The sequence below is a fragment of the Musca domestica genome, unplaced genomic scaffold (assembly GCF_030504385.1).
Source record: "Musca domestica strain aabys unplaced genomic scaffold, Musca_domestica.polishedcontigs.V.1.1 13, whole genome shotgun sequence".
Taxonomy (NCBI): Eukaryota; Metazoa; Arthropoda; class Insecta; order Diptera; family Muscidae; genus Musca; species Musca domestica.
This window is the reverse complement of record NW_026712172.1, coordinates 1795433-1821695: the sequence shown is the minus strand read 5'-3', so window position 1 is coordinate 1821695 and position 26263 is coordinate 1795433. Positions and strand designations below refer to the sequence as shown.

The 26263-nt window shown below is 36.2% G+C and overlaps 1 protein-coding gene across 1 annotated transcript in view; it reads left to right on the top strand.

Moving 5' to 3' along the window:
* Positions 1-21861: 21861 nt before the first annotated feature.
* Positions 21862-26263, top strand: part of LOC131800789 (nuclear pore complex protein Nup205-like) — a 51115-nt gene continuing 46713 nt past the window's right edge. The window contains exons 1-3 of the mRNA XM_059118487.1: positions 21862-22010; positions 22068-22216; positions 22273-22698. Of these exons, the coding sequence (XP_058974470.1) occupies positions 22004-22010; positions 22068-22216; positions 22273-22698 (582 nt within the window). The 5' untranslated portion in view covers positions 21862-22003. The remainder of the gene's footprint in view (positions 22011-22067; positions 22217-22272; positions 22699-26263) is intronic.

The following is a 26263-nucleotide window of genomic DNA, read 5'->3' as shown; positions in this document are numbered from 1 at the left end:
AATTATAGTTGACGCTCTTACTGTTAATGTGCCGAAATTGCGCTCTGATAAAAAGTGGGAGACAAATTGATAGAAATAAAACACGATCGTTTTAGTTTCTTTTTCAAATAAATATATGGATTCTTTATTGATATTATAATCAAGATGTAACGAGATTTACCTTAGTGATTACACACGAACGTGTAATGTTTTCAATGTTGAGCACGAAGGAATAACCAGGACAGCCTGAAGTAAGGTGGTAGCTTTAGCGCCAATTCGTTGAAATCTTACATTGACATATCAATGTTGTAGTAAGTCGATTTCAACGAATGTTTAAAGGGCTAAGAACATAAGAAGCTTGATGTCATGGCTAGGCATATTATGCTAGGAACACAATTGGAGCGAACGACGAATTTTTTCGCGGCGTATGTTCGTCGTTAAAAATAAAACACATATGTGTATATGGAAGTGCACACAATCACGGCACCGGCGAAAATTTCGTCGGTCGCCGCGAACTCAATTAGCTTTATTTCTATTGCTAGGAACACAATTGGAGCGAACGACGAATTTCGCCCTACGCGGCGACAAAATGAGCCGCGAAAATTCGTCGTATGGAACACAATACCGACGAAATTATAAAACAGCTGATGAAGTTGTTTACTTTTTGCTCATTTGTTGACTACAATGAATTATACAAGAACACATAATTCTTTACGTTCTCTATTATAATTTCACTTATGTCCATCTTCTCTATTATAAATTCACTGATATCCATCTTCACTCAGGCGCAAGTACACAAATAAATAAACAAATTAATTATGTTTTTTTTATACGAGTAACAGATAGTAGAGTGACCATAACAAATTTTAAAGTAAAAAGTAACTTTATTTACTAAAACTCATAAAATTCGTACAAGTATGGCCACCTTGTACTGTTTTGTTCGCCGGTCGCCGGCGTATGAAATAGAAATAAAGCTAATTGAGTTCGCGGCGACCGACGAAATTTTCGCCGGTGCCGTGATTGTGTGCACTTCCATATACACATATGTGTTTTATTTTTGACGACGAACATACGCCGCGAAAAAATTCGTCGTTCGCTCCAATTGTGTTCCTAGCATATTTCATACGCCGGCGACCGGCGAACAAAACAGTACAAGGTGGCCATACTTGTACGAATTTTATGTGTTTTAGTAAATAAAGTTACTTTTTACTTTAAAATTTGTTATGGTCACTCTACTATCTGTTACTCGTATAAAAAAAACATAATTAATTTGTTTATTTATTTGTGTACTTGCGCCTGAGTGAAGATGGATATCAGTGAATTTATAATAGAGAAGATGGACATAAGTGAAATTATAATAGAGAACGTAAAGAATTATGTGTTCTTGTATAATTCATTGTAGTCAACAAATGAGCAAAAAGTAAACAACTTCATCAGCTGTTTTATAATTTCGTCGGTATTGTGTTCCATACGACGAATTTTCGCGGCTCATTTTGTCGCCGCGTAGGGCGAAATTCGTCGTTCGCTCCAATTGTGTTCCTAGCATTAATGTCAAATTATAATGGAAAACGACGGCTGGATTTTAGTGCGGCTTTGTAATCCCTTTGTGAAATATCACAAAATATGCCTAGCCATGACTTCAAGCTTCTTATGTACTTAGCCCTTAATGCGATAAGAAGTGCAAGAAACTACTCCTAGATTTCATTACAAATAAATGGAGACAATTCTTACTTAAATACTTACCTTACCAAATGCTACAATTTGTGCTAAAACCTTTTTCGGGTCACTGACTTGAACATATTTTGTTCTTTTTTTTTCAAAACAATTAATACACACGCAAATGTTCTGTTCCAGAACTGGAATAATGTAAAAGTTTTCACTACGATAGCCGGTTTCCCTAGTACATTCTTGCGGGTACTGGAGCAACACCAATAAACCATATATACATATTGAATTTATACTAATTAATCCTTGTGTTTTATTTCTTGCATATTTTCCTTTATTTTACACACCAAACACGCGAATCACCCGCACCTCACCATATCTCTCACCTACACATTACACTACACATCTCACGTAACAAATTACTCTGGGGATTTCTTGCCGCTATCGAAGCCTTTCCCCCACTCCCCTGAGTTAAACATTGGCCCTTCGAGCCGGATTGCATGAAGAAATCATTGGATTCTTTTTCATCTGTATCATCAAAACTAAGAAACAGGTCAACACTAAGAAACAGGTACGTAAATTCAGATTACCATTTGAAGTGAACAACCCCCGGTTTCTTAGTGAATATTTTAATTCTTTATTTTTGGTCGAATCGCAATTGCTTTACGCGCGTGTAATTGCTACAAAAATATAATATATAAAATATTATTCATAGTACTGATCATCCTACGTCGCTGTGATCATACACTTGCCTTTCGTTTCAAAAACCAGTCAGTTTGTCGAATTATATTAACACTTTTTGTGTTAAACAAGTTCTTTCCCCTACAACAAGTAGTTCTGTTGGTGTATATCGTTTAAAATTTTGAAATATCACATGCACTAAACATTGAAATTGTAAAACTGAATTAAATCGTTCTGGTCATAATTTGAAAATCTGCAACTATCGCTCAGGAATCTGAATTTACGTTGTTGTAGGTTTGCTCTCGTTGGAAGTATTTGTGATAAAAAGAGACATGGGATCCTCTGCGAGCACATAGAACCTCTGCATTTACTTGTCTGTATTTGTATATGTAGTTGTAGACAGACATGACATCCTCGCCGATCACTCAGAACCATTGCGTTCACTTGTCTTGTAGAAACGGGAGCGAAAGCACACGGCCTCTGTCACCACTCCAAATACATACAGGGATTTTTTTTTTGTCGAAAAGAAAGAACAATATAAAACCATGGATATATATTGAATTTATACTAATAATCCTAGTGTTTTATTTCTTGTATATTTTATTTCTTTCCCACAGGTGAGAGTACATTTTTAACTGCTGTAAGTCATCGGCTAAATTCTCCGTAAAAGAACAAAGAAGCGTATGGTCAAAATCGAGATAAGTCAACCTAAAACTCCTTTGTTCTTTTACGAAGAAGCTAGCCGAAGACTTAAGCCAGTCATAAAGGACTTTTATATATTCTCACATTTAAGGGCTAAGTACATAAGAAGCTTGAAGTCATGGCTAGGCATATTAATGTCAAATTGTAATGGAAAACGACGGCTGGATTTTAGTGCGGCTCTGTAATCCCTTTGTGAAATGTCACAAAATATGCCTAGCCATAACTTCAAGCTTCTTATGTACTTAGCCCTTTAGAAAAAAAGCACGGTAGAATAATACAGGTAGATGGATCACCGCTTTGGATTATTGATATGTTAAAAATATATATATTTTTTATGTTTTATTTATATATGTTTTCCCATACAGCACCAATCTGAGGTTGATATGATATGCATTTTTTTAAGAATTTGTAATATAGCTTTGACAACGAAATAAAGGTAACTTTATTTCCAATTAGCATTCCCAGCTCTGCATTTTACCTTGGCAAATTTCAATGCACAAAATGCATCTCTGATTTTGTGTGTATACAATGGATTTATGAATATAGATTTGATATGGAGATGTTATCAAACGTATAAATTTTGAAAAAATGGTAAAAATATGATTACATGACTTTACCTTCTTAGTTCTACCATTCATGGAACAAAGCTACCTCCTAACTTAATTTTTTCTTTTGGTGTCCTTATTCTGTCAAAACATATCCATAATTATATGAAAAAATTGTTTGGTATTGCTGCTATAAAAATTGAAACGTGTGTGGGTTAGAAAAATATTGAAAGTGGAATAAATAGTTGTCTTGCTGCAATGGCCGTCTATGACGTCGCCACGGATCAGTGGGACCCAATTATAGTGAATATTTGTTTGCAGCGCTTGCCATTTACCACCTTGATTTTGTGGGATCGAAGTATCAAAAATAAGTCGTTGTTGTCTTCCTGGCTAGACTTAGATGATTTTCTCACAGAAAGAATACAAACTTTGCAGTGAAATAAAAACATGAGAAAACGTGAGAATCCGCCCACTAAAATTGTTGCTGCTTCTAATTCCTCGTTTAAGTCACTACCGTCAAAACCTCAGCCAAAATATGTTCTTGTATCTCAATCAGTTAATTTATTGTCGAATAGTAATTGCCCCATTTGTACTAACCAGAATCATGTGCCTCAACTCTGCTCCAAGTTCAAAACACTTTCGTTTGAGGAGCCACGTAGTTAAAAAGTGTCAAAGTACAAATAGTTACAAATCTTGCAGCAAAGGCATCACAGCCTTCTCCACCGGCTACAAATTAGTAGTTTTGTTGGATCACCTTGTTCAAAACAATCTCAGGTATCTACCAATCTTGCCTGTCTTCACAAACACATATAGTGAAATTTAAGAAACCACCTCCGGCTTTTACTGCAATTCCCCTCCGGCTTTTACGAAGGTCAAAAGTCGAGGTCTTAAGCCCACAAACCGCAACCACCCACCTCTACTAAAAATAATTGTAACATCCAGTCTCCCAACACCATTCAGGAAAATGTGCTCTTGGGAACTGCACTAGTAAACATTGTTCATAATGGTAACAGTCATACTGCTTGTGCTATAATAGACCCTTCTTCTAGGGCATCGACTGTTAGTAAAAAGCTTAGAAATGCATTTGAAATTCCGACTCACACTGGCATTCAAAAAGGTAAACTTGTTGCTCCAAGAGAAGTTTGTTCTCTTCAGTTGTCTTCTCCAAGAAATTCGTCTAGAATTATCGAAACTACAGTTTTAGTCAAGCCTAATGTGACCGAGAAATTATTTTCTCTTCCACCCATGACAAATTTGAAGACTCGAATTCCTGATCTTTATTTAACGGATTCTTTCGATAATAGCCCAAAAGATTTGCTACTTGGCACTGACTTGTATCCTAAAATTCTAGAAGCTGAACCTCCAAAAATTATTTTGGATTCTTTGCTGGCACAAAAGTCTATCTTCGGGCATATCCTCACAGGTTCAGTGCCTCCCACGACTGTAACATAATCTCGATCAAAAATTGAAGCCGACCATTTCTTAAAATAATGTATATCGTTTAAAATTTTGAAATATCACATGCACTAAACATTGAAATTGTAAAACTGAATTAAATCGTTCTGGTCATAATTTGAAAATCTGCAACTATCGCTCAGGAATCTGAATTTACGTTGTTGTCGGTTTGCTCTCGTTGGAAGTATTTGTGATAAAAAGAGACATGGGATCCTCTGCGAGCACATAGAACCTCTGCGTTTACTTGTCTGTATTTGTATATGTAGTTGTAGACAGACATGACATCCTCGCCGATCACTCAGAACCATTGCGTTCACTTGTCTTGTAGAAACGGGAGCGAAAGCACACGGCCTCTGTCACCACTCCAAATACATACAGGGATTTTTTTTTGTCGAAAAGAAAGAACAATATAAAACCATGGATATATATTGAATTTATACTAATAATCCTAGTGTTTTATTTCTTGTATATTTTATTTCTTTCCCACAGGTGAGAGTACATTTTTAACTGCTGTAAGTCATCGGCTAAATTCTCCGTAAAAGAACAAAGAAGCGTATGGTCAAAATCGAGATAAGTCAACCTAAAACTCCTTTGTTCTTTTACGAAGAAGCTAGCCGAAGACTTAAGCCAGTCATAAAGGACTTTTATGTATTCTCACATTTAAGGGCTAAGTACATAAGAAGCTTGAAGTCATGGCTAGGCATATTAATGTCAAATTATAATGGAAAACGACGGCTGGATTTTAGTGCGGCTCTGTAATCCCTTTGTGAAATGTCACAAAATATGCCTAGCCATAACTTCAAGCTTCTTATGTACTTAGCCCTTTAGAAAAAAAGCACGGTAGAATAATACAGGTAGATGGATCACCGCTTTGGATTATTGATATGTTAAAAAAATATATATTTTTTAAAAAAAATACGCAGATTTATATATGTTTTCCCATACAGCACCAATCTGAGGTTCATATGATATGCATTTTTTTAAGAATTTGTAATATAGCTTTGACAACGAAATAAAGGTAACTTTATTTCCAATTAGCATTCCCAGCTCTGCATTTTACCTTGGCAAATTTCAATGCACAAAATGCATCTCTGATTTTGTGTGTATACAATGGATTTATGAATATAGATTTGATATGGAGATGTTATCAAACGTATAAATTTTGAAAAAATGGTAAAAATATGATTACATGACTTTACCTTCTTAGTTCTACCATTCATGGAACAAAGCCACCTCCTAACTTAATTTTTTCTTTTGGTGTCCTTATTCTGTCAAAACATATCCATAATTATATGAAAAAATTGTTTGGTATTGCTGCTATAAAAATTGAAACGTGTGTGGGTTAGAAAAATATTGAAAGTGGAATAAATAGTTGTCTTGCTGCAATGGCCGTCTATGACGTCGCCACGGATCAGTGGAATCCAATTATAGTGAATATTTGTTTGCAGCGCTTTCCATTTACCACCTTGATTTCGTGTGAGCAAAGTATCAAAAAATAAGTCGTCGTTGTCTTCCTGGCCAGACTTAGATGCTTTCCTCACAGAAAGAACACAAACTTTGCAGTGTAATAAAACCATGAGAAAACGTGAGAATCCGCCCACTAAAATCGTTGCTGCTTCTAATTCCTCGTTTAAGTCGCTACCGTCGAAACTTCAGCCAAAAGATGTTCATGTATCTCAATCAGTTAATTTATTGTCAAATAGTAATTGCCCCATTTGTACTAACCAGAATCATGTGCCTCGATTCTGCCCCAAGTTCAAAAAACAATCGTTTGAGGAGCCACGTAGTTAAAAATTGCCACAGTACACAGTGCCTTCTCCACCGGCTACAAATTAATAGTTTTGTTGGATCACCTTGTTCAAAACAATCTCAGGTATCTACCAATCTTAAGAATCTTGAATCTTGCCTGTCTTCACAAACACATATTGTGAAATCTAAGAAACCATCTCTGGCTATTACTGCCGTCAAAAGTCGAAGTTAAATTCCCCTCCGGCTTTTACGAAGGTCAAAAGTCGAGGTCTTAAGCATTCCAAACCTCAACCACCCAACTCTTCTAAAAACAATTGTAACATCCAATCTCCCAATACCATTCAGGAAAATGTGATCTTGGGAACTGCACTAGTAAACATTGTTCATAATGGTAACAGTCATACTGCTCGTGCTATAATAGACCTTTCTTCTAGGGCATCGACTGTTAGTAAAAAGCTTAGGAATGCATTTGAAATTCCGACTCATACTAGCATTCAAAAAGGTAAACTTGCTGCTCCAAGAGAAGTTTGTTCTCTTCAGTTGTCTTCTCCAAGAAATTCGTCTAGAATTGTCGAAACTAGAGTTTTAGTCAAGCCTAATGTGACCGAGAAATTGTTTTCTCTTCCACCCATTACAAATTTGAAGACTCGAATTCCTGATCTTTAATTAGCGGATTCTTCCGATAATAGCCCAATAGATTTACTACTTGGCACTGACTTGTATCCTAAGATTCTAGAAGCTGAACCTCCAAAAATTATTTTGGATTCTTTGCTGGCACAAAAGTCTATCTTCGGGAATATCCTAACCGGTTCAGTATCTCCCACGACTGTAACATCATCTCGCACCAAAAATTGAAGCCGACCATTTCTTAAAATATTGTATATCACTTAAAATTTTTAAATATTACATGCATTATACATAGAAATTGTAAAACTGAATTAAATCGTTCTGGTCATAATTTGAAAATCTGCAACTATCGCTCAGGAATCTGAATTTACGTTCTTTCCTAACTTTAATAAATTTATATTAATTGCTAGACTCGTGGTCCTAGCAAGGGGCCGGAATGTTTTAAGAAAATATATATTTTTAAAAAAATACGCAGATTTATATATGCTTTCCCATGCAGCGCCAATTTGAGGTTGATATGATACGCATTTTTTTAAGAATTTGTAATATAGCTTTGACAGTTCATTGTCCCAGCAGCTGTGTCGATGCTACTACCTTTATTTTTCTACCACGGTACAATGAAATAAAGGTAACCTCATTTCCAATTAGCATTCCCAGCTCTGCATTTTCTGTAATTTACCTTGGCAAATTTCAATGGATTTCTGATTTTGTGTGTATACAATGGATTTATGAATATAGATTTTGATATGGAGATGTTGTCAAACGTATAAATTTTGAAAAAAAAAAATTTAAACATATGATTACATGACTTTACCTTCTTAGTTCTGCCATTCAGGGAACAAAGCTACCTCCTAACTTCATTTTTTCCTTTTGTGTCCTTATTCTGTCAAAACATATCCATTGTTTCATATTTATGTTTGTTGTTTACAATAGCAAAAGAAACAATTTGAAAAAATACAAATTAGTTGCAACAGAAATTTATTTTTCAGGTATTAATGGCAACAATATTATTCTTCTAATTTCAACTCAATTTTATGGAATATCCCAACATTCCATTCGGGTTTTGTGGTTTTCCCTTAATATAAGAACACACCCCAAAAATGCTTCGTCATGTAAAACCCTCGTCACGACCCTAGACTGGTTCTGTTTATTTTAATAAGTAGCAGGGCAGGTATTAGACTTTTAGTTTCCCCAAATGTTGTAAAGAGGCCTGCCTGTATAGATTGTAATATCAAAATGTAACGAGTTATAAAAAAACAATTTGCTGTATTAATTTATATATTTTGTCACAAAAAAGTAAATTTTATCCATACATGCGTTGCAATAAGCATTTTGATTACAACTGAATTTTATATTCATTTCTATACAACTTTTGTATAATTGATAATTGTGATGTCATACCCCAAACAATTGTCATTTAAGTTTCAATGAACAACATGTTGTTATTGTAAAATGCTAGTTGTTGTAGCTAATTTAAATATAAATACACCTTGCCTAAATTCACAAGCTAGCAAAAACACACATTCATAACTCGAAAATAAAAAAAAAATTACCATGAAATATAAAGGGTAATTGTATATACACCCCGAACAAATAATAGGAGCACGTTAAGACTACTAAATCCACTCGATTTTTCATATAATATTCTTGCAACGATAAAACGCGTTGGTTATTCATTTTTTATAAAATTTTTATTAATTAGAGAACAAATTTGAACAAGTAAAAAAACATTAAGTTCAGACGGGCCAAACTTTTAATACCCTCCACCTTATTGTAAAGGAAACATTAGAGCCTATATACCAATTTTTAGACATATTCATGGGAAAATGTGCCAAAAGTCATCAAAATACTGAATATCGGGAAATTCGGTTATATGGGGGTGTACAAAAACGTGGACCTATACATACAGTGTTTCGCCAAAAGAGCTAGAACCCATTAAGACCAACAAACACCAATTTCTAGACAAATCCGCGAAGAAATGTGGCAAAAACTATTAAACTACCGAATATCGGGAGGTACCGTTATATGGGGGCTATACCAAATCTATAAATGCAATGTTTCGCCAAAGGAGCTAGAACCCATTATGACCTACAAATACCAATTTTCAGACAAATTCGTGAAAAAATGTGGCAAAAATAATCAAAATACCGAATATCGGGAGGTACCTTTATATGGGGGCTATACCAAAGCGTGGACCTATACAAGCAATGTCTCGCCATACGAACTAGAACCCGTTATGAACTACAAATACCAACTTTCAGACAAATACGTGAAAAATTGTGGCATAAATCATCAAAATACCGAATATCGGGAGGTACCGTTATATGCGGACTATACCAAAACGTGGACCTATAATTACAATGATTCGCCACACGAACTGTGACTCATTATGATCTACAACTACCAATTTTCAGAGAAATCCGCGAAAAAATGTGTCAATAATCATCAAAATACCGAATATTGGGAGGTACCGTTATATGGGGACTATACCAAAACGTGGACCTATACATACAATCTTTCGCCACACGAACTAGGACCCATTATGATCTACAAATACCAATTCTTAGACAAATCCATGAAAAATGTGCAATAACCATGAAAATACCGAATATCGGGAGGTACCGTTATATGGGGGCTATACCCAATCGTGGACCCATACATGCTTTGTTTCGCCACTGGAGCTGGAACCTATTATGACCAACAAATGCCAATTTTTAGACAAATCCGTGAAAAAATGTTGCACTAATAATCAAAATACCGAATATCGGAAGGTACCTTTATATGGGAGCTATACCAAAGCGTGGACATATACATGCAATGTCTCGCCACATAAACTAGGAGCCGTTATGACCTACAAATACCAATTTTCAGACAAATCCGTGAAAACTTGTTGCATAAATCATCAAAATACCGAATATCGGGAGGTACCGTTATATGGGGACTATATATCGTTTTCAAATTTTGCTCTGCTACGTCAAATAATGTGGGCTGTATCGTGATTTCAACAGACAGACAGACGGACATCGTTAAATCGACTTAGAATTTTATGCTGATTATGAATATACATACTTTATGGGGCCTACGACGAATATTTAAGGATGTTACAAACGGAATGACAAAGTTAATTTACCCTCCTTTCCAAGGTGGAGGGTATAAAAATGGTATGTTCACGAGGGATAATCAAATTTGAAGTTAAAGAAAAAATATTTTATACGAAAATAAGTATTCAACAAAAAATGCAAACATATGTGATTGAAACAACATAAAAATTACTTAGTTATTTAAAAAAAATATTCAGAGTGTCACAACACCCCCTCTCAATCACTTCGTTTCAATTGTAGTTCAACTCGAAACTTTATGCATTTACTTGTATCCAATTATTTTGTAAAGATGTCTGCTACTTGCGACTCTGTTGATATATGTTTAAGCTTTATGATTGATTTGGCTATATAATTTCGTATAAAGTGATACTTCAAATCAATATGTTTTCATCTTTTGCTGTCAGAATTTTGCGCTATGCCGATGCAACCACTGTTAACCTCATAAATTATAACAGGTTTATTACCATTTAGAACGTTCAAATTTATAAGAACTCCTCTAATCCAACGAGTTTCCGAAACATCATTCCGCTTCGCTTGATGAGGTTGCAACTATAGTATGTTTCTTACTGTTCCATGAAACAGGGCAACCAAAGACCTTGAAAATAAAACCGCTTTCAGATATGTTTCATCACTAAAATTATCTTGGTAAACCATGTCCAGTTCTTTATGGTCTGTTCGTTAACTTTTGGGTTTCTATTGAAAGAATCAATGCCTTTTCCATTGGAGATTTTGTAGGCTTGCACTCTTTCATTGAGAATTTTTTAAGAATATTTTCAATGCGATTTTTATGATTCCTCTTCATTATGCCTTTAGTTCTATCATATTCAATTTTCGTTCCCAAGTAATATTGTAATATTGTAGATCCGATTTTATCTTTTCTATTGCTTTCAAATCATTTCCCGCGATCAATACATCGTCCACATATAGCAGCAAGTACAAAACCGAATTTCTTTGAAACATTGTATAAAGACACGGATCATGTAAAGAGTTTTTAAAAACCAAGCTGGGCAAGAAATCGATAAATTTTTCGTTCCAGCATCTTAGACTTTGTTCAAGCCTATAAAGCGACTTTCGTAACATGCATACTTGGTTTTTAGGAGCGTTTAGTCCATCAGGAACTTCCATGTAAATATCTTATTTTAAATCACCGTAAAGAGATGCAGCTTTTACATCAAGCTGGGGCAAATGTACATGTCTCTTTACGCTCACCGTTTATATTATCCGAATTGTACTAAGTTTCACCACCGGTGAATAGGTCTTTTCATAATCAATTCCGGCTCTCTAAAGGAAGCCTTTCACTATTAGTCGGGCTTTGTACCGGACGGGATTACCATTTGCATCCTCTTTGAAGCGAAATCCCTCATGTTTTAGGCTCCTCTATACAATGCGAAATTGCAGAATTGGCATTTCCTGTCATATAACCTATTAATTTCGCCCTTAATCTTTCGCTTCTTCTTGGCTCCAATAAAGTGGATTGAGAGTTTGGTGGTTCATTTTCGTTAATAGTAGTTTCTCCATCGGCAGAATCGATATCATTATCGTTTTCTGCAGAAACCAATTCATCATCGGAATTACTTTCATCAATACTGAAATATTCTGCAGAAACGAGATTCTCCACATATTCCACCCATTGCTTGTGGGTGGGATCTTATAAGTAATTGAAGATTTTCTTTTCCCTGAATCTGTTGCAAATAAGGTAAACAGCCTTCGACAAAACGAACATCTCTTGCAATAACTATGTTTTCGGTCTTTGGATTCCACAATCTGTATGTTTAATGCTAGGAACACAATTGGAGCGAACGACGAATTTCGCCCTACGCGGCGACAAAATGAGCCGCGTAAATTCGTCGTATGGAACACAATAGCGACGAAATTACAGCTGATGAAGTTGTTTACTTTCTGCTCATTTGTTGACTACAATGAATCAGAGAATTGTATATTATAGTAAAGGCTTATCTGCTTGTGCGAAAACGTTTACGGAGAAGATGGTGGGTACAGCCAGTGAACATTAAAAGAAACACCGAAGGAACATTCTTGTAGTCTTTTGAGGCCAAATTATACAAGAACTCAAATTCTTTACGTTCTCTATTATAATTTAACTTATGTCCATCTTCTCTAGTATAAATTCACTGATATCCATCTTCACTCAGGCGCAAGTACACAAATAAATAAACAAATTAATTATGTTTTTTTTTTTTATACGAGTTACATATAGTAGAGTGACCATAACAAATTTTAAAGTAAAAAGTAACTTTATTTACTAAAACACATAAAATTCGTACAAGTATGGCCACCTTGTACTGTTTTGTTCGCCGTTCGCTGTTCGCCGGCGTATGAAATAGAAATAAAGCTAATTGAGTTCGCGGCGTCCGACGAAATTTTCGCCGGCGCCGTGATTGTGTGCATTTCCATATACACATATGTTTTTTATTTTTGACGACGAACATACGCCGCAAAAAATTCGTTGTTCGCTCCAATTTTGTTCCTAGCATAACCCATCATTACCATTTCTTGTGATATTGAATCCAGTGTTTTTCTTTTCTGTCTAGCAACCTAGACAAATTCCTTACATCCAAAAACTCTTAGATTTGAAATGTTAGGCTAAAACTTGTACCACAATTCAGTAGGTGTCTTTTTGTCAGAAAGAGATTTGCAGGGGCTTCTACTTATAAGAAATGTTGCTGTTAAGACTGCTTAATTCTTTCGAAAGCCCAGAATCTATAAGCCTTAGATTAAACCTCATATTTTCTTTTAAAATATTCCTTTGCTTTGTCTTTATCTCGATATCAGATATTATGCAATGGCTACATTGCTTCAAATTCGCGAATTGGTCAAATGCATCTGATTTTCTTTTGAGTAGACATATAAATGCGAAGTGGCTATAATTATCTACGAAGCTTACAAAATACCTGTGGCCATCCCATGTTCGCGTATCAATTGGTCCACATATATCACTGTGGATTCTTTCGAGAATGCGACTAAACTTTTGATGACTATCTTTTGAAGGACGACATTGCTTACGCTGAACACATACATTGCATACGCCTACAGGCTTAACATTTTCCAAACCATCAACCATTTTATGTCAAACCATTTCTTCCAGACAATTGTCACTAGGGTGACCCATTCTTAAGTGCCATAATTTTTCCAAATCAGTTGTACAAAACTTGCCCTATATTCAATTTTTATTTGCAATTCGTACAAACTTCCATTCATAATGACCTTTCCATCCCTTTTCAAAAGGGCATAATTTTTAGAAAATTCAACGCATATTCCATTTTCTGTTAGTTGTAACCATTTTCTGTAACAAAAGAAATTTTGTTCCGTGCTGGAGAGTTATAGCGTCAAACAGATTCTTAAATATGCATAAGTTGGTTTTGCTTATTTTTATACCCTCCACCATTCTAGGGAGGGTATATTAAATTTGCCATTCCGTTTGTAACTCCTCGAAATATTCATAATCGACTCTATAAAGTATATATATTCTGGATCAGCGTAAAATTCTAAGACGATCTAGCGATGTCCGTCTGTTTGACAGTCTGTCTGTTGTAATCACGCTATCTTTCGAACAAATTGAGATAGAAGGCTAAAATTTTGCATACATGCATAGTTTACGAGTAGGCAGGTAAGGTTCGTAAATGGACCATGTCGGTCCACGTTTTCGTACAGCCCCCATATAACGGTATATCCCGATATTCGGTATTTTCATGTGACATTATTTAAAATTTCGTAATTGAAGTTCGTAATGGGTACTACAGCCTATGAAAAAAATTGTTGTATGCAGGTCCAAATCTTCGCATAGCCCCCATATAACAGAATCTATTTTGTACACAAATATTCAGACTTATCTTCAATTATCTTACCATCAGAGACCGCTGATATGAAACAAGTTGACTTCGAACCTGGCGCTGTATTAGCTTTTTCATTTTCCAAACGAACACGGAAATTCTTTTATTTATAGCACTTTACAGCAGAAACACACACCAAGGGATTTTTTCTACTTCTTCAGACTATTAAACGGAGATGTCGTGGAAGTATCCATGTCACAACGATCTTACATCTTCGCATCATCTGCCAATAACCTTTGCTTAACTATTTCGAGAGATAGGTTTTCTTCATTCATATTTTCCAACACGGCCACTACCGGGTCAAAAGCTTCTGGTAGCGTGACAAAAAGTTGAGCAACGGCATCTCTTTCATCTATATTTATTCCAGACGTTTTTAATTGTCTTAAAAGCTCATCAAACAATAGTAAATATTTTCGCAAATCATAACCAGGCTTCATTCGCAGAACCGCTAATTGTTTTCTTACCAATGTCTGACTCGTAACCGACTTCTTAGTAAATGTATTTTGCAAAGCAGACCACAACTCCTTCGCTATTTTCTTGTCGCGAACACACTCTAAATAATCATCTGCTATTAGGCTGATAATTGTTGTCTTAGCCTTTTTATCCTTTTTAGAGGATGCTTCAGCTAAGTTTTCTCCGGCTGGTGGAGTTTTCTCTATGGCATCCAGAAACCCAACGAATCAAGATACATACGCACACGAAAACTTCAGTTCTCAAAGTTAGTTCCACGGAATTGCAATTCTACAAAAAATGCAAACGTATGTGATTGAAACAATATTAAGATTACTGAATTACTTAAAAAATTGAAGTATTCAGAGTGTCACAACAATTTCAAATATAAATTCCATATACGTATACGTTGCGTAAATCGTATTCATGAATCCAGTGAATATTATTTAACGTATACGCTGTGGAATTCACACTTGATTTCAAGTGGATTTCTTAAATTTGAACGTGTTTTAATCGTACTTGACGATGTGAGTACATAAACAGTCTGAAGTTTCCCATGACATAATTTGCCATATCATAAAGGGATGCCCCTTCATGTACCCTCACATTAAGATGTGAAAACTTATTATTACAAATAAATAAATATATCTTAATATGACAATTTGGCACATTGATTATAAAAGTGACAGCACATATGTAAAACCCATACCGTCTGATAATGATTAAATACACGAACTCATGGCACAATATGAAAGGTTGCTCAACTTCAAATAAACTAAAAACATTTTACTCCGTGCTGGAGGGTTATAGCGTGAAACAGATTCTTAAATATGCATAAGTTGGTTTTGTTTATTTTTATACCCTCCATCATTCTATGGAGGGTATATTAAATTTGCCATTCCGTTTGTAACTCCTCGAAATATTCATAATCGACTCTATAAAATATATATATTCTGGATTAGCGTAAAGTTCTAAAATGATCTAGTGATGTCCGTCTGTTTGCCAGTCTGTCTGTCCGTCTGTCTGTTGTAATCACGCTATCTTTCGAACAAATTGAGATAGAAGGCTAAAATTTTGTATACATGTATAGTTTATATAAAAAATTTGTATGCAGGTTCAGATCTTCGTATAGCCCCCATATAACCGTACCTCCCGATATTCGGTATTTTCATGATTTTAGCGACATTATTTACCGGAATTATTTCGAATTTCGTATTTGAAGTTCGAAACGGGTATTACAGCCTATGACAACAATTTTTATATGCATGTCCACGTCTTCGTATAGCCCCTATATAACGGTACGTCCAGATAGTTGGCATTTTGACGATTTCAGCAACACTATTCACCGAAATCGTTTCAACTTTCGTATTGACAATTTTTAAGCAAATTCGCGAAGAAATGTGGCAAAAATCGTAAAAATACCGAATATCTGGAGGTACCGTTATATGGGAGCTATACCTAATGTGACCATTTATATTTTTCGTCAGAGCGGGACGCCTGCGGAATTTTGTAAAAAAAAAATATGCATTTAAAAACAAATTTTATTCAAAAACGGAGAGAATACGTATAAATCTAATTTATGAAATTAATCTTATGTCTAAGTATTTGTTTTATATTTGTCAGCAGAGCAAATTAGTTTTAAAATATCGGGTCTAGTTTTCAAGTAGGAATGGAGCTGATTACATTGTTTGTTGATGTTAGTCTTAGTAATTAAAATAGCTTTTAAAACTGTCACACTTAACTGCGTTTTTCACTTGTCCATATTTTATTCATTAGGGAAAAAACTCTTTCGACAGGCGCGTTACTTCCAGGCATACATAAAACGTACTCAATAATTGTGCGAAAGTTTGTGCAGTTGAGATTATTAGCACGGAAGTGTTTAAACAGCTCCACCCAACGGTCTTCAGTAGCAACATTCTCATCGTTCCAGCTTTTGATTTTTTCAACTGTGACGTAACTGGAAATAAGCGAAAACTCATCGAACACCTCCGTATCTTGGCTACTGCTAAGAAATCTTAGTGTGATCAGCAAATCCGTCACATTCTGTACGTCTTCCCAAGTAGGGACTTTTCTCAAATTTGACCATTCAAATACTGCTAGTTGTGCATTGAACTGGCACCACTGTTCCAAGTATTCTTTACTTGTCTTATAAAAATCCGCTGCCGCAGTTTTCACATTCTGCTCATCAACAGCAACGTCAGTTTTTTGTAATTTTACCAGTAGATTGCGGACGGAATGAGGAAGGAAAATCGAATTCTCTTTAAGTTCTAAGTTATCTCGGAGACGATTAATTTCATTCGCAGACTCTATTGTGGACACGTTTTGTCCCTCGATTTTCAACACGGCTTGATGAAAAATCGATGTCTGTGCGTGCAAAAAATATAACCACAATTCAGAGTTGGGATTTTCGAAAAACGTTTTTAAAATAGTAGGGCATTTATCTATGCTCAGAAAATAGGTTTTCAAAGGCTGAAACATTTTTAAAATTCTCTCAAGCGCCGGCATTAAAGCAAGCCACCTTATTTGACTGTAGCCCAACAGTTTCTGATACTCTGTGTCGGTGGAATCACAGAACTGTTTCAGAACTTCTACCCGAATGCTGTAGATGTAGAAGAATGAATAAATTTTCACAATGATGCATTCGAAGTCAACAGGGAGACAATCTGCGGCTGTTTTGATAGCATTATGAATTATATGGGCTCCACACACAATCCCAATGAGCTGCCTTCCGACGGATAGGTTCAATTTCGCGTAAACATTATTTATCCCTTTTCTATTCTTTCCTCCGAAATTGCAGTTTGTATTGTCTGCACAAAATGCCACAATTTTCTTATTCAAATCATTGCAAGATAATACTTCTTTCAAATAATCCACAATTATATCGGATGATTCGCCTGTCTGCTTTTGAAACTCTAAAATCCTGACTCTCACGCCTTCGTATGGTACAAAATAGCGAACTAAAACAGGGAATAATTTTATTGAGCCATGATTGGAAGCATCGGTTAATAAAGATATGCAGTGGGCTTCGTGAAGGTGTTCTTTCAATTCGTCCATCGCCATAGGTGCCAGCACATTTACAACTATAGCTTGTGATTTTGTACGGGCACATCTAAATTTTTGCTCAAAACATGTTTGTATTAGATTTGAAGCACAGTCATTCGAACGAATACTGTGGTTTTCTTGCACTGTGTGGTACGCCCACGCACCCTCCGCTGCAGCTATATCCAAGTCTTTGGAAGTCGCCAAATTTGTTCTTTTAAAAAAAGAAAGCATTGACGAGCTTGAAGCGGCAGCTTGATCAGAAAGCTTGTGTTTTTCCGATTTTAAATGCTTCTCAATGTCACTGGCACCACCATGTCCAACACTAAAATCAGTACGACATTTTTCACACGTAACGTCTGATTCACCACTTCTTTGTTTTATAAATGGATACTTATTTTGCAAAGAAATGTTAAAAGTTTAGGCATTATTGTAATGTTACAATCACTAACATTGAAAATAAATTGTTTGACTTTGCTCGCCTTCTCCGACTCCGCGATGAAAAGATACCAGAACAATTTAGAGCGTCTATGCTTAGGGTACTGACAGAGTGACAGAAACTTTTTCTGTTTTTATAAGCATTTTTAATTTGGTGATTTCCCTTGTTATGCTGGAGTTAATGTCAACGCCGTCGACGACGCCGAAAAAGTTGAAACAGATTGAACTTTTTCGGCGTCGAATTTCTTACGGCGTTAAGATTAACTGCTCTCATAGAATTTCATACGATTCAATTTTTTTGACATTTGACGCCGTCGACGACGTCGACATTAACTCCAGCATTAGCATTACAAAATCTTTCGAGTTAATTTTAATGTTAATGTTGCTTGAAAAAAACTATGCAAATAAATTATATGTTCACGGGGAAAAAAAATAACTCATGTATTTTTCATCAATATCAATATCCAGTATTTTCGAAAGCGGGACATTTTTGCTCTCGCTGGGGACAGCGGGACAGATAACCTCAAAGCGGGAAACCAATCATCCATGTACACACAGTCAAATCTACAAGAATCAAAATGGCCTCACTATCCACAAAATCCCGAATCGAAATTATCAACACTACCAAAGTAATTATTAACAGAATTGACATCAACAAATGGGACATCACAACCATCATCAAGACAACCAAACGACTTTAAGGGTCGAAATACATAAAGCACATATTTGGCTGGCTTCTTCGTAGATGGACAAGGGAGTTTTAGGTTGACTTAATTCGATTTTGGCCCCAGGCTTCTTTGTTCGTTTCCGAAGAAGCCAGCAGATGATTTAAGCCGTCCAGATAAGCGCTTTATGTATTTCCACCTTAACGACTTCCATATCTGCACACTACTCATACGGCCAAACGTTTCCTTATAAAATATTCTTCTTTCATTACGCATGGGCGAAAACAGGTGGTAGCAGTAGGTACAAAAGACAACAAATTTTGGAACAATAAATCAAACAACGCCAACTGCTGGTCAACATCATTCGTAAGATACAGAGGACTAAAATCAAAATTACAAACATGGTCTTCCATACCACGCTAGTCAGTCCTACGAATATCCAGAAACTCAATAACCTTCTCTTCGGCATGAACCGGGAGTTCAACCCCTCTAAAAATCAACGCATTTTGAGAAGTACCAGCAAGGAAAAATTCATAACCAACCTGCAAGGAAAAATTCACAATCAAGGCTTCAGAGACCAGCAAAAGTCAAAGACTTACAAACACCATAACTCTCCGAACTCTCCGATATCACGTACCTATAGCATCACCAACGCGGCCAACACTGTCATTACGCTGAACCTTGTACCCCGGAACCCTCAACGACCTCGAAGACACCGCAGGTTTAAGCCAAGATTCAGTCACTGCAAAAACATCAATACCACTACCAACAAGCAGACATTTCAACTCATTAACCTTATGATTATATCTAAACGGTCGCACACTTTGACAATACTAGTGACCATACATAAATTTACCATGGAAGCATGAAGAGACATGCCATAAAAATTGAGTATCCCTGATCACAGGTGATGATTTTTGCAATATTTTTTCACGGATTTGTCTGAAAATTGGTATTTGTAGATGATAATGGGACCTAGTTCGTGTGGCGAAATATTGTATGTATGGGATATAGCCCCCTTATAACGGTACTTCCCCATTTTTGTTATTTTTACGATTTTTGCTACATTTTTTCACGGATTTGTCTAAAAATTGGTATTTGTCTAAAAATTGATATTTGTTGGTCATAATGGTTTCTGGCTGCGGTTGCTAAACATTCTATGTATAGGTCCACGTTTTGGTATAGCTCCCATATAACGGTACCTCCAGATATTAGGTATTTTGATGATTATTGCCACATTTCTTTGTCTAAAAATTGTCAATACGAAAGTTGAAACGATTCCGGTAAATAGTGTTGCTGAAATTGTCAAAATGCCGACTATCTGGAGGTACCGTTATTTGGGGGCTATACGAGGACGTGGACCTGCATTTAAAATTCTTTTCCTAGGCTGTAGTACCCGTTACGAACTTCAAATACGAAATTCGAAATAATTCCGGAAAATAGTGTCGCTGAAATCATGACAATACCGAATATCGGGAGGTACGGTTATATGGGGGTATACGAAGATCTGAACCTGCATACAATTATTTTCCCATAGGTTGTAGTACCCATTAGGATTTCCCAGTACGAAATTTGAAACGATTCCGCGGAGTAATGTTGCTGAAATCATCAAAATAACGCATATCGGGAGGTACCGTTATATGGGGGCTATGCGAAGATATGGACCTGCATACAATAATTTTTTTCATAGGCTGTAGTACCCATTACGAACTTAAATACGAAATTTTAAATAATTTCGTTAAATCACGAAAATAGCGAATATCGGGATGTACCGTTATGTGGGGGCTAGACGAAAACGTGGACCGACATGGCCCATTTACGAACTTAACTTGCCTACTTGTAAACTATGCATGTATGCAAAATTTTAGCCTTCTATCTCAATTTGTTCCAAAGATAGAAGGCTAAAATTTTGCATACATGCATATATATATATATATATATATATATATATATATATATATATATATATATATATATATATATATATATATATATATAATTTTTGTTATTTCTTTCGTTTTTTTTTTTTTTTTTTTTTTTTTTGATTAATATAGTTATAGGCTGTTTTTATTCTGTTGTACGTAAATATAAGATTTTGGCCATGTCAGTCCCCGTTATATGGGGACTATACCAAAACGTGGACCGATATATCAATCATTTATCATTTTCAATACCAACCATCCTAGCCACAATACAAATTGTTTTGCTACATTTTCTACGTCAAATAATGTGGGCTGTATCGTGATTTCAACCGATAGAGGGACATCGTTAAATCGACTTAGAATTTTATGATGGTTATGAATACATATATACCTTATGAGCGTTACGACCAATATTTGAGGATGATACAAACGGAATGACAAAGTTAATATACACTTCTTTCCAAGGTGGAGGGTATACAAATTGTATTTTGGGCAGACCTGCTCAAAACCGTATTCTAGAACATGAGCCGAAAAAAGAGATAATTTAAGAGAAAATTAAAACTCTGTTTTTTCTTCATATTTTACGATTCATTTAACTGTTTTTAAACATGAATGTTTGCTAAAATAATTTATAAAGCAAACAGATAAAAAATATTTGTATAAATAATGACGGAACACAGTTTTGTTCTTGATTTAAATAAGCAAAGAGAAATTTGACTTGAAAGAGATATTTTTTCTTGAGCAGCGCTGATTTAGGGGGCAGCTTTGTTCTACCTTTTGTAGTTATGCCCTGCGAGAGCTCAAGGTGTAAGCACATAAACATAGCTTGAAGTCTTCGCATGGCATATTGTGACATATTATAAAGGTATGCCAGAGCCGTATTAGAATTCTGCCGCCGTGTCCCTTTATAATTTGAAATGAATATGCCTAGCCATGATGCGAAGCTGCTTTGTACCCTCACCTTAAGTTCTCTTGTCTTCTGTAAAAGCAAAGCAAATGGCAACGCTGCTTATGGAAAAATTATCGATAATTTCCGATTGTGAAACTGTTTAGATGAAGGTCAATATGGTAACACCAGGTTAAAAATATTTATTGGCGGCGTGTTTTTGCGATTTTGGCATTTATTGTGTTGTAAAAATGGAGGGTAAACTGCTCGCAAAAATATTTTATATACAGCACGTTGAGAAATGTATTTTTTCAGATATCCCTGATGACATGTGGTCTCCTTTTAAGCATCTCTATAGAGTTATAGAGCAGACTGTCATAAATCCAAACGAATCAGCTATTTCAAGTTTGGAAGTGTGTCTTAAGCGCCATAAACAAGTTTTCGTAAATCTCTTGCGAAATCCCGTAAGTATTTCAAGTTAAACGTTTTATTGTTTCATCAATTGAGGTTGTATTTTCAGCCTAAGAATGAAGCAAATAGGTCACAGCTTCGAGCTTGTGCTACTCAAGGTGTTCCTTTTAGTGGAAATAGCAGAGCTTTTCCTGTATCTACGGAACTTATTGAAGAAAGTATTATTATATCCGATATGTTTGATTTAGATGAGTTTTTGGCACTGGAACTATTGTGCACTGCCCAACATCAAATGGTACATTATCCTGGACTTCCCCGTGGCTTGGTAGCCGTGCTATTATACTATGATGGACGAAAGGCGGTAGCTAATTCTATTCGCGATCTGTTTCAAATAACAAGTGGAGTCTCATGGGTTCCGGAATCTCCAAAAAAATTAGTACAACTGGTTTCATTATTTTCGCAAAACCTAGTAGAGGACTCAAATATATTGGACAGAATCATAGATTTATTGAACGAGTTGGATATTGTTAAAGAGGTATTTATTTTTATGTTATGGTGCCTTCTTTTAAATTTATTTTATTGGAACAACTCTAGTTCAGTAAAAACTTCCATTTTTCGAATTTTTTTCCAGAGGTAGGTATTTTTACCCTGATTCCGGGAAGCTGTTTTTTCTCTTGGGGTGGACCGGGACCCCAGAGTTTTGACCCGAAAGTCCGTGTTCAAGACCCGGGCTGGACCCGTATGCATTTATCCGATATAGACATTATAGGTTTCGTTCGAAAGCTTATGAAAATGCCTATCCATTATTTATAAGTGGTTCGGAAGTTATATATTTGTATCGAGAGCTCATTGTGGGGGTCAACAAAACTTATGCCAAATTATAGCTGACACTCTTACCTTTCAAAAATGCACCAATTTGTGCTAATACCTTTTTCGGGTCCAGAGATATTCTCTTCTGGGTACGTTCAGCAGGCTACGTAAACTAAAGTTTTTTTCTAAATTTAAAAGCTGTCGTAAGTAGGCTGCCTTCAGCGCTTGGGATTTTCTTCTCTGGGTATGTCCCACACCGGGTAACGCCAACTAAATAGCTTGCGAAAACACCTATCCATTATTTATAGGATGTTCGGAAGTTTTAATCAAATTATCGAGAGCTCAGTAGGGGCTACAAAATGTATGCCAAATTATAGCTGACACTACAATTTATGCTAATACCTTTTTCGGGTCCAGAGATATTCACTTCTGGGTAGGTAAGGTTGAAAGGAGGGGCGAAGCAATTCGCCGCATGCCCTGTTGGGCATACACTTAAGCCAGTATATGCCTGTTGTGCGCTCTAGACTAAGGGTTTTTTGAAGAAGGCGGACAGTTTACAGTCTGCGGACCTCCGCTTGCAGGATCGTATTGTGATCGGGCAAGCGGAAAGAGATTTCGGTATTTGTTTCCTCAATAAAAATCCCAGTCCCGCTGTCTACCCTAGCTTTGAGCCGTCTATATAACAACAGATTCTAGTCGGCATTTGTGGTAGGAATCCGTCGATCCACGAATCTTTGGTAGGGAGGTAAGGTAAGGCAGCTACAAAAGTTTCAGATACCCGGTCCGATACAAAATTTTCTATAGATTCTCCCGGTGTTACCTGTAAAATTGTTTGATGGTATGTAGCGTGGCCTTTGTTTATCCACTCGTCCGTCGCCCTGAGCCTTAAGGCCGCGACGGCCGCTTCATACTGTATATGAATTTCTATTGGGTGCACAAATAGAATTGTCTATAATGCCCTAGTTGGTGTTGTCCCTTATTGCGCGCAAATGCTTAAACAGCACATTCGTTGGACTTTCTGTAGCATTTTGATATTACATTTTTTATCCATAGCTGTCCACCAGACTACCGATGCGTATGTTAGAACAGGTCGAATTACGCTTTTGAATAGCCAGTGTGTCATCTTTGGATTGAAACCCCATTTAGAGCCTATGGCCCTTTTACACGTTGCCCAACATCTATGAGCCTTGTTTGCTCTTTCTTGGATTAGGTCCCTCCAATTAAGTTTCCTATCTAGAATCACACCAAGATAGTTGACCTTATTGGAAATGTTGATTGTCTTGTTCATGAAGACCGGTTCAACGATATGGCCCAGTTTTCTTTTTCTTGAATAGACATATCTCTGTTTTTTCCGGGTTAACGTTTCGGTCTGGCCCAGTTATATGCAAGTTCCAGAGCCGAATCGGCCATTCTGCACAGCAAGTTAGGGCTGTTTCCCCTCAGAAGTATTATAACGTCGTCTGCATAACAGACTGGTTCAAAGCCTTCGTTGGTTAAAGTCCTTAGAAGACTGTTAATGGTTGTAACCCGCAGGAGGGGTGATAATATCCCTCCCTGTGGAGTTCTTTGAACAACTTTGTCCCTTATGTTAACGTCATATAGTCCACAGCTTATCCATTTATTCCTTAGCATGTGGTTTATCCAGTCCCTTAGGGCCCGGTCGACCTGAAAATTATCTAAGGATTGGATGAGTGTATTTATGCTGACGTTGTTGAACGCACCTTCGACGTCAATGCATACTGCTAGTGTATACATCATCTTATCGGAGGTACTCTCGATGTGGTGTACAACCTCATATAATGCGGTTTCCACTGAACGTCCTTTAACGTATGCATGCTGTTCGTATTTGAGCATATCGTTTGCGATTCTGCTCTTAATCATGGTTTCGATTGTACGTTTGTACGTTCCATGGTTTTGAGTAAGAACGATGTTAGACTTATTCCACGAGTTTCGTTTAGCTGTTCTAACTACACTGTTGTAAGGTCTTCGGACTTCCTTTCCTTTGTTACGAATTTCCCCTGTCACCCAGGGTTTTTCGTAGGCAGATTTCCTCTCTCGAAGTGGACCGCATTCCTCGAAAGACTTTACTAGGGTCTCCGTTAAACCTATTGAAGTTACTGCTTACTATGATGGATGATATGGTATGTAGTGTCTCGACTCAGACGTCATCAGTTAACACAGTATATACAATTTTAATACATGCACCGACATTATAAAATATGCCATGTTATCGATTGGATAATTATCTGTGAAGGCCGGGGAGTCTAGAAACAAAGATATGAAAAAGTTTCGACTAAATCATTCATTCATCATTCTCGTATTTCAACAAATACAGATCTTATTGAACAGCGGGACAGCGAACGTTTCTTTTTTCGATCGTTCCCAACGCCTCACTTTCTCGCCCCTGCCGACCGAGAGGGCCACCTCCCCATAACGTAGGGAGCACGTACACCACATAGTCCGGATTATAGGGGGTTAGTAGACTTGGGAAACCGGCTACATTAGAACATCAGTCGGTTTAACAATTAAAAAGAATTAAAGTATCTGAACTAAACTACAGTAAAACTAAACAATACAAATACTAAATCACAGAAAGTAAGTCTGGCAACTATTTTATAAACTAAGAAAGTAGGATAGAGTTTTTTTATGACATACAAGGGTTCACACAAAGAAATCGTGTTATATAATTTATTATAATCAGCACATAAACTTCGGAGAGGATTATTTATTTCATAGTTCGATTTTGCTAATGTTAGTTTAAGTGGTATATAATAACGCGTATTTCGCGAGGGGACATTGAATTTTATTTCACCAGTTAAAAACTCAGAATCAATTTGACCACGCAAAAGTTTGATGATAAAAATACATCTAAGCATTAACCTCCTTTTCTCTAGTGTAGGAAGATCGATAAGTTTAAGCCTATTCTCATAAGGTGGGAGAAGTTCATTTGAATTCCATCCTAAGCCTGTCAGACCAAACAAAAGAAATTGAACCTGTACAGACTCTATCTTTTTTGAATATATTTTATAGAAAGGACTCCAAAGTACGCAGCCATATTCTAACGTAGGTCGAACAAGGCTGATAAATAAGCGTTTGGTCACATAAGGATCGTCGAATTCCTTTGACCAACGTTTTTTAAATCCTAGTAAATACTTTGCTTAATTAACACAAGACTCAATATGTAAATTAAAACGTAATTTATTGTCTAATATGACCAAGATCAAGAAACGAGTCAACATTATCCAATTTGTAAGAACCTATGAAATAGTTGTAGTTCATATGCTGAGATC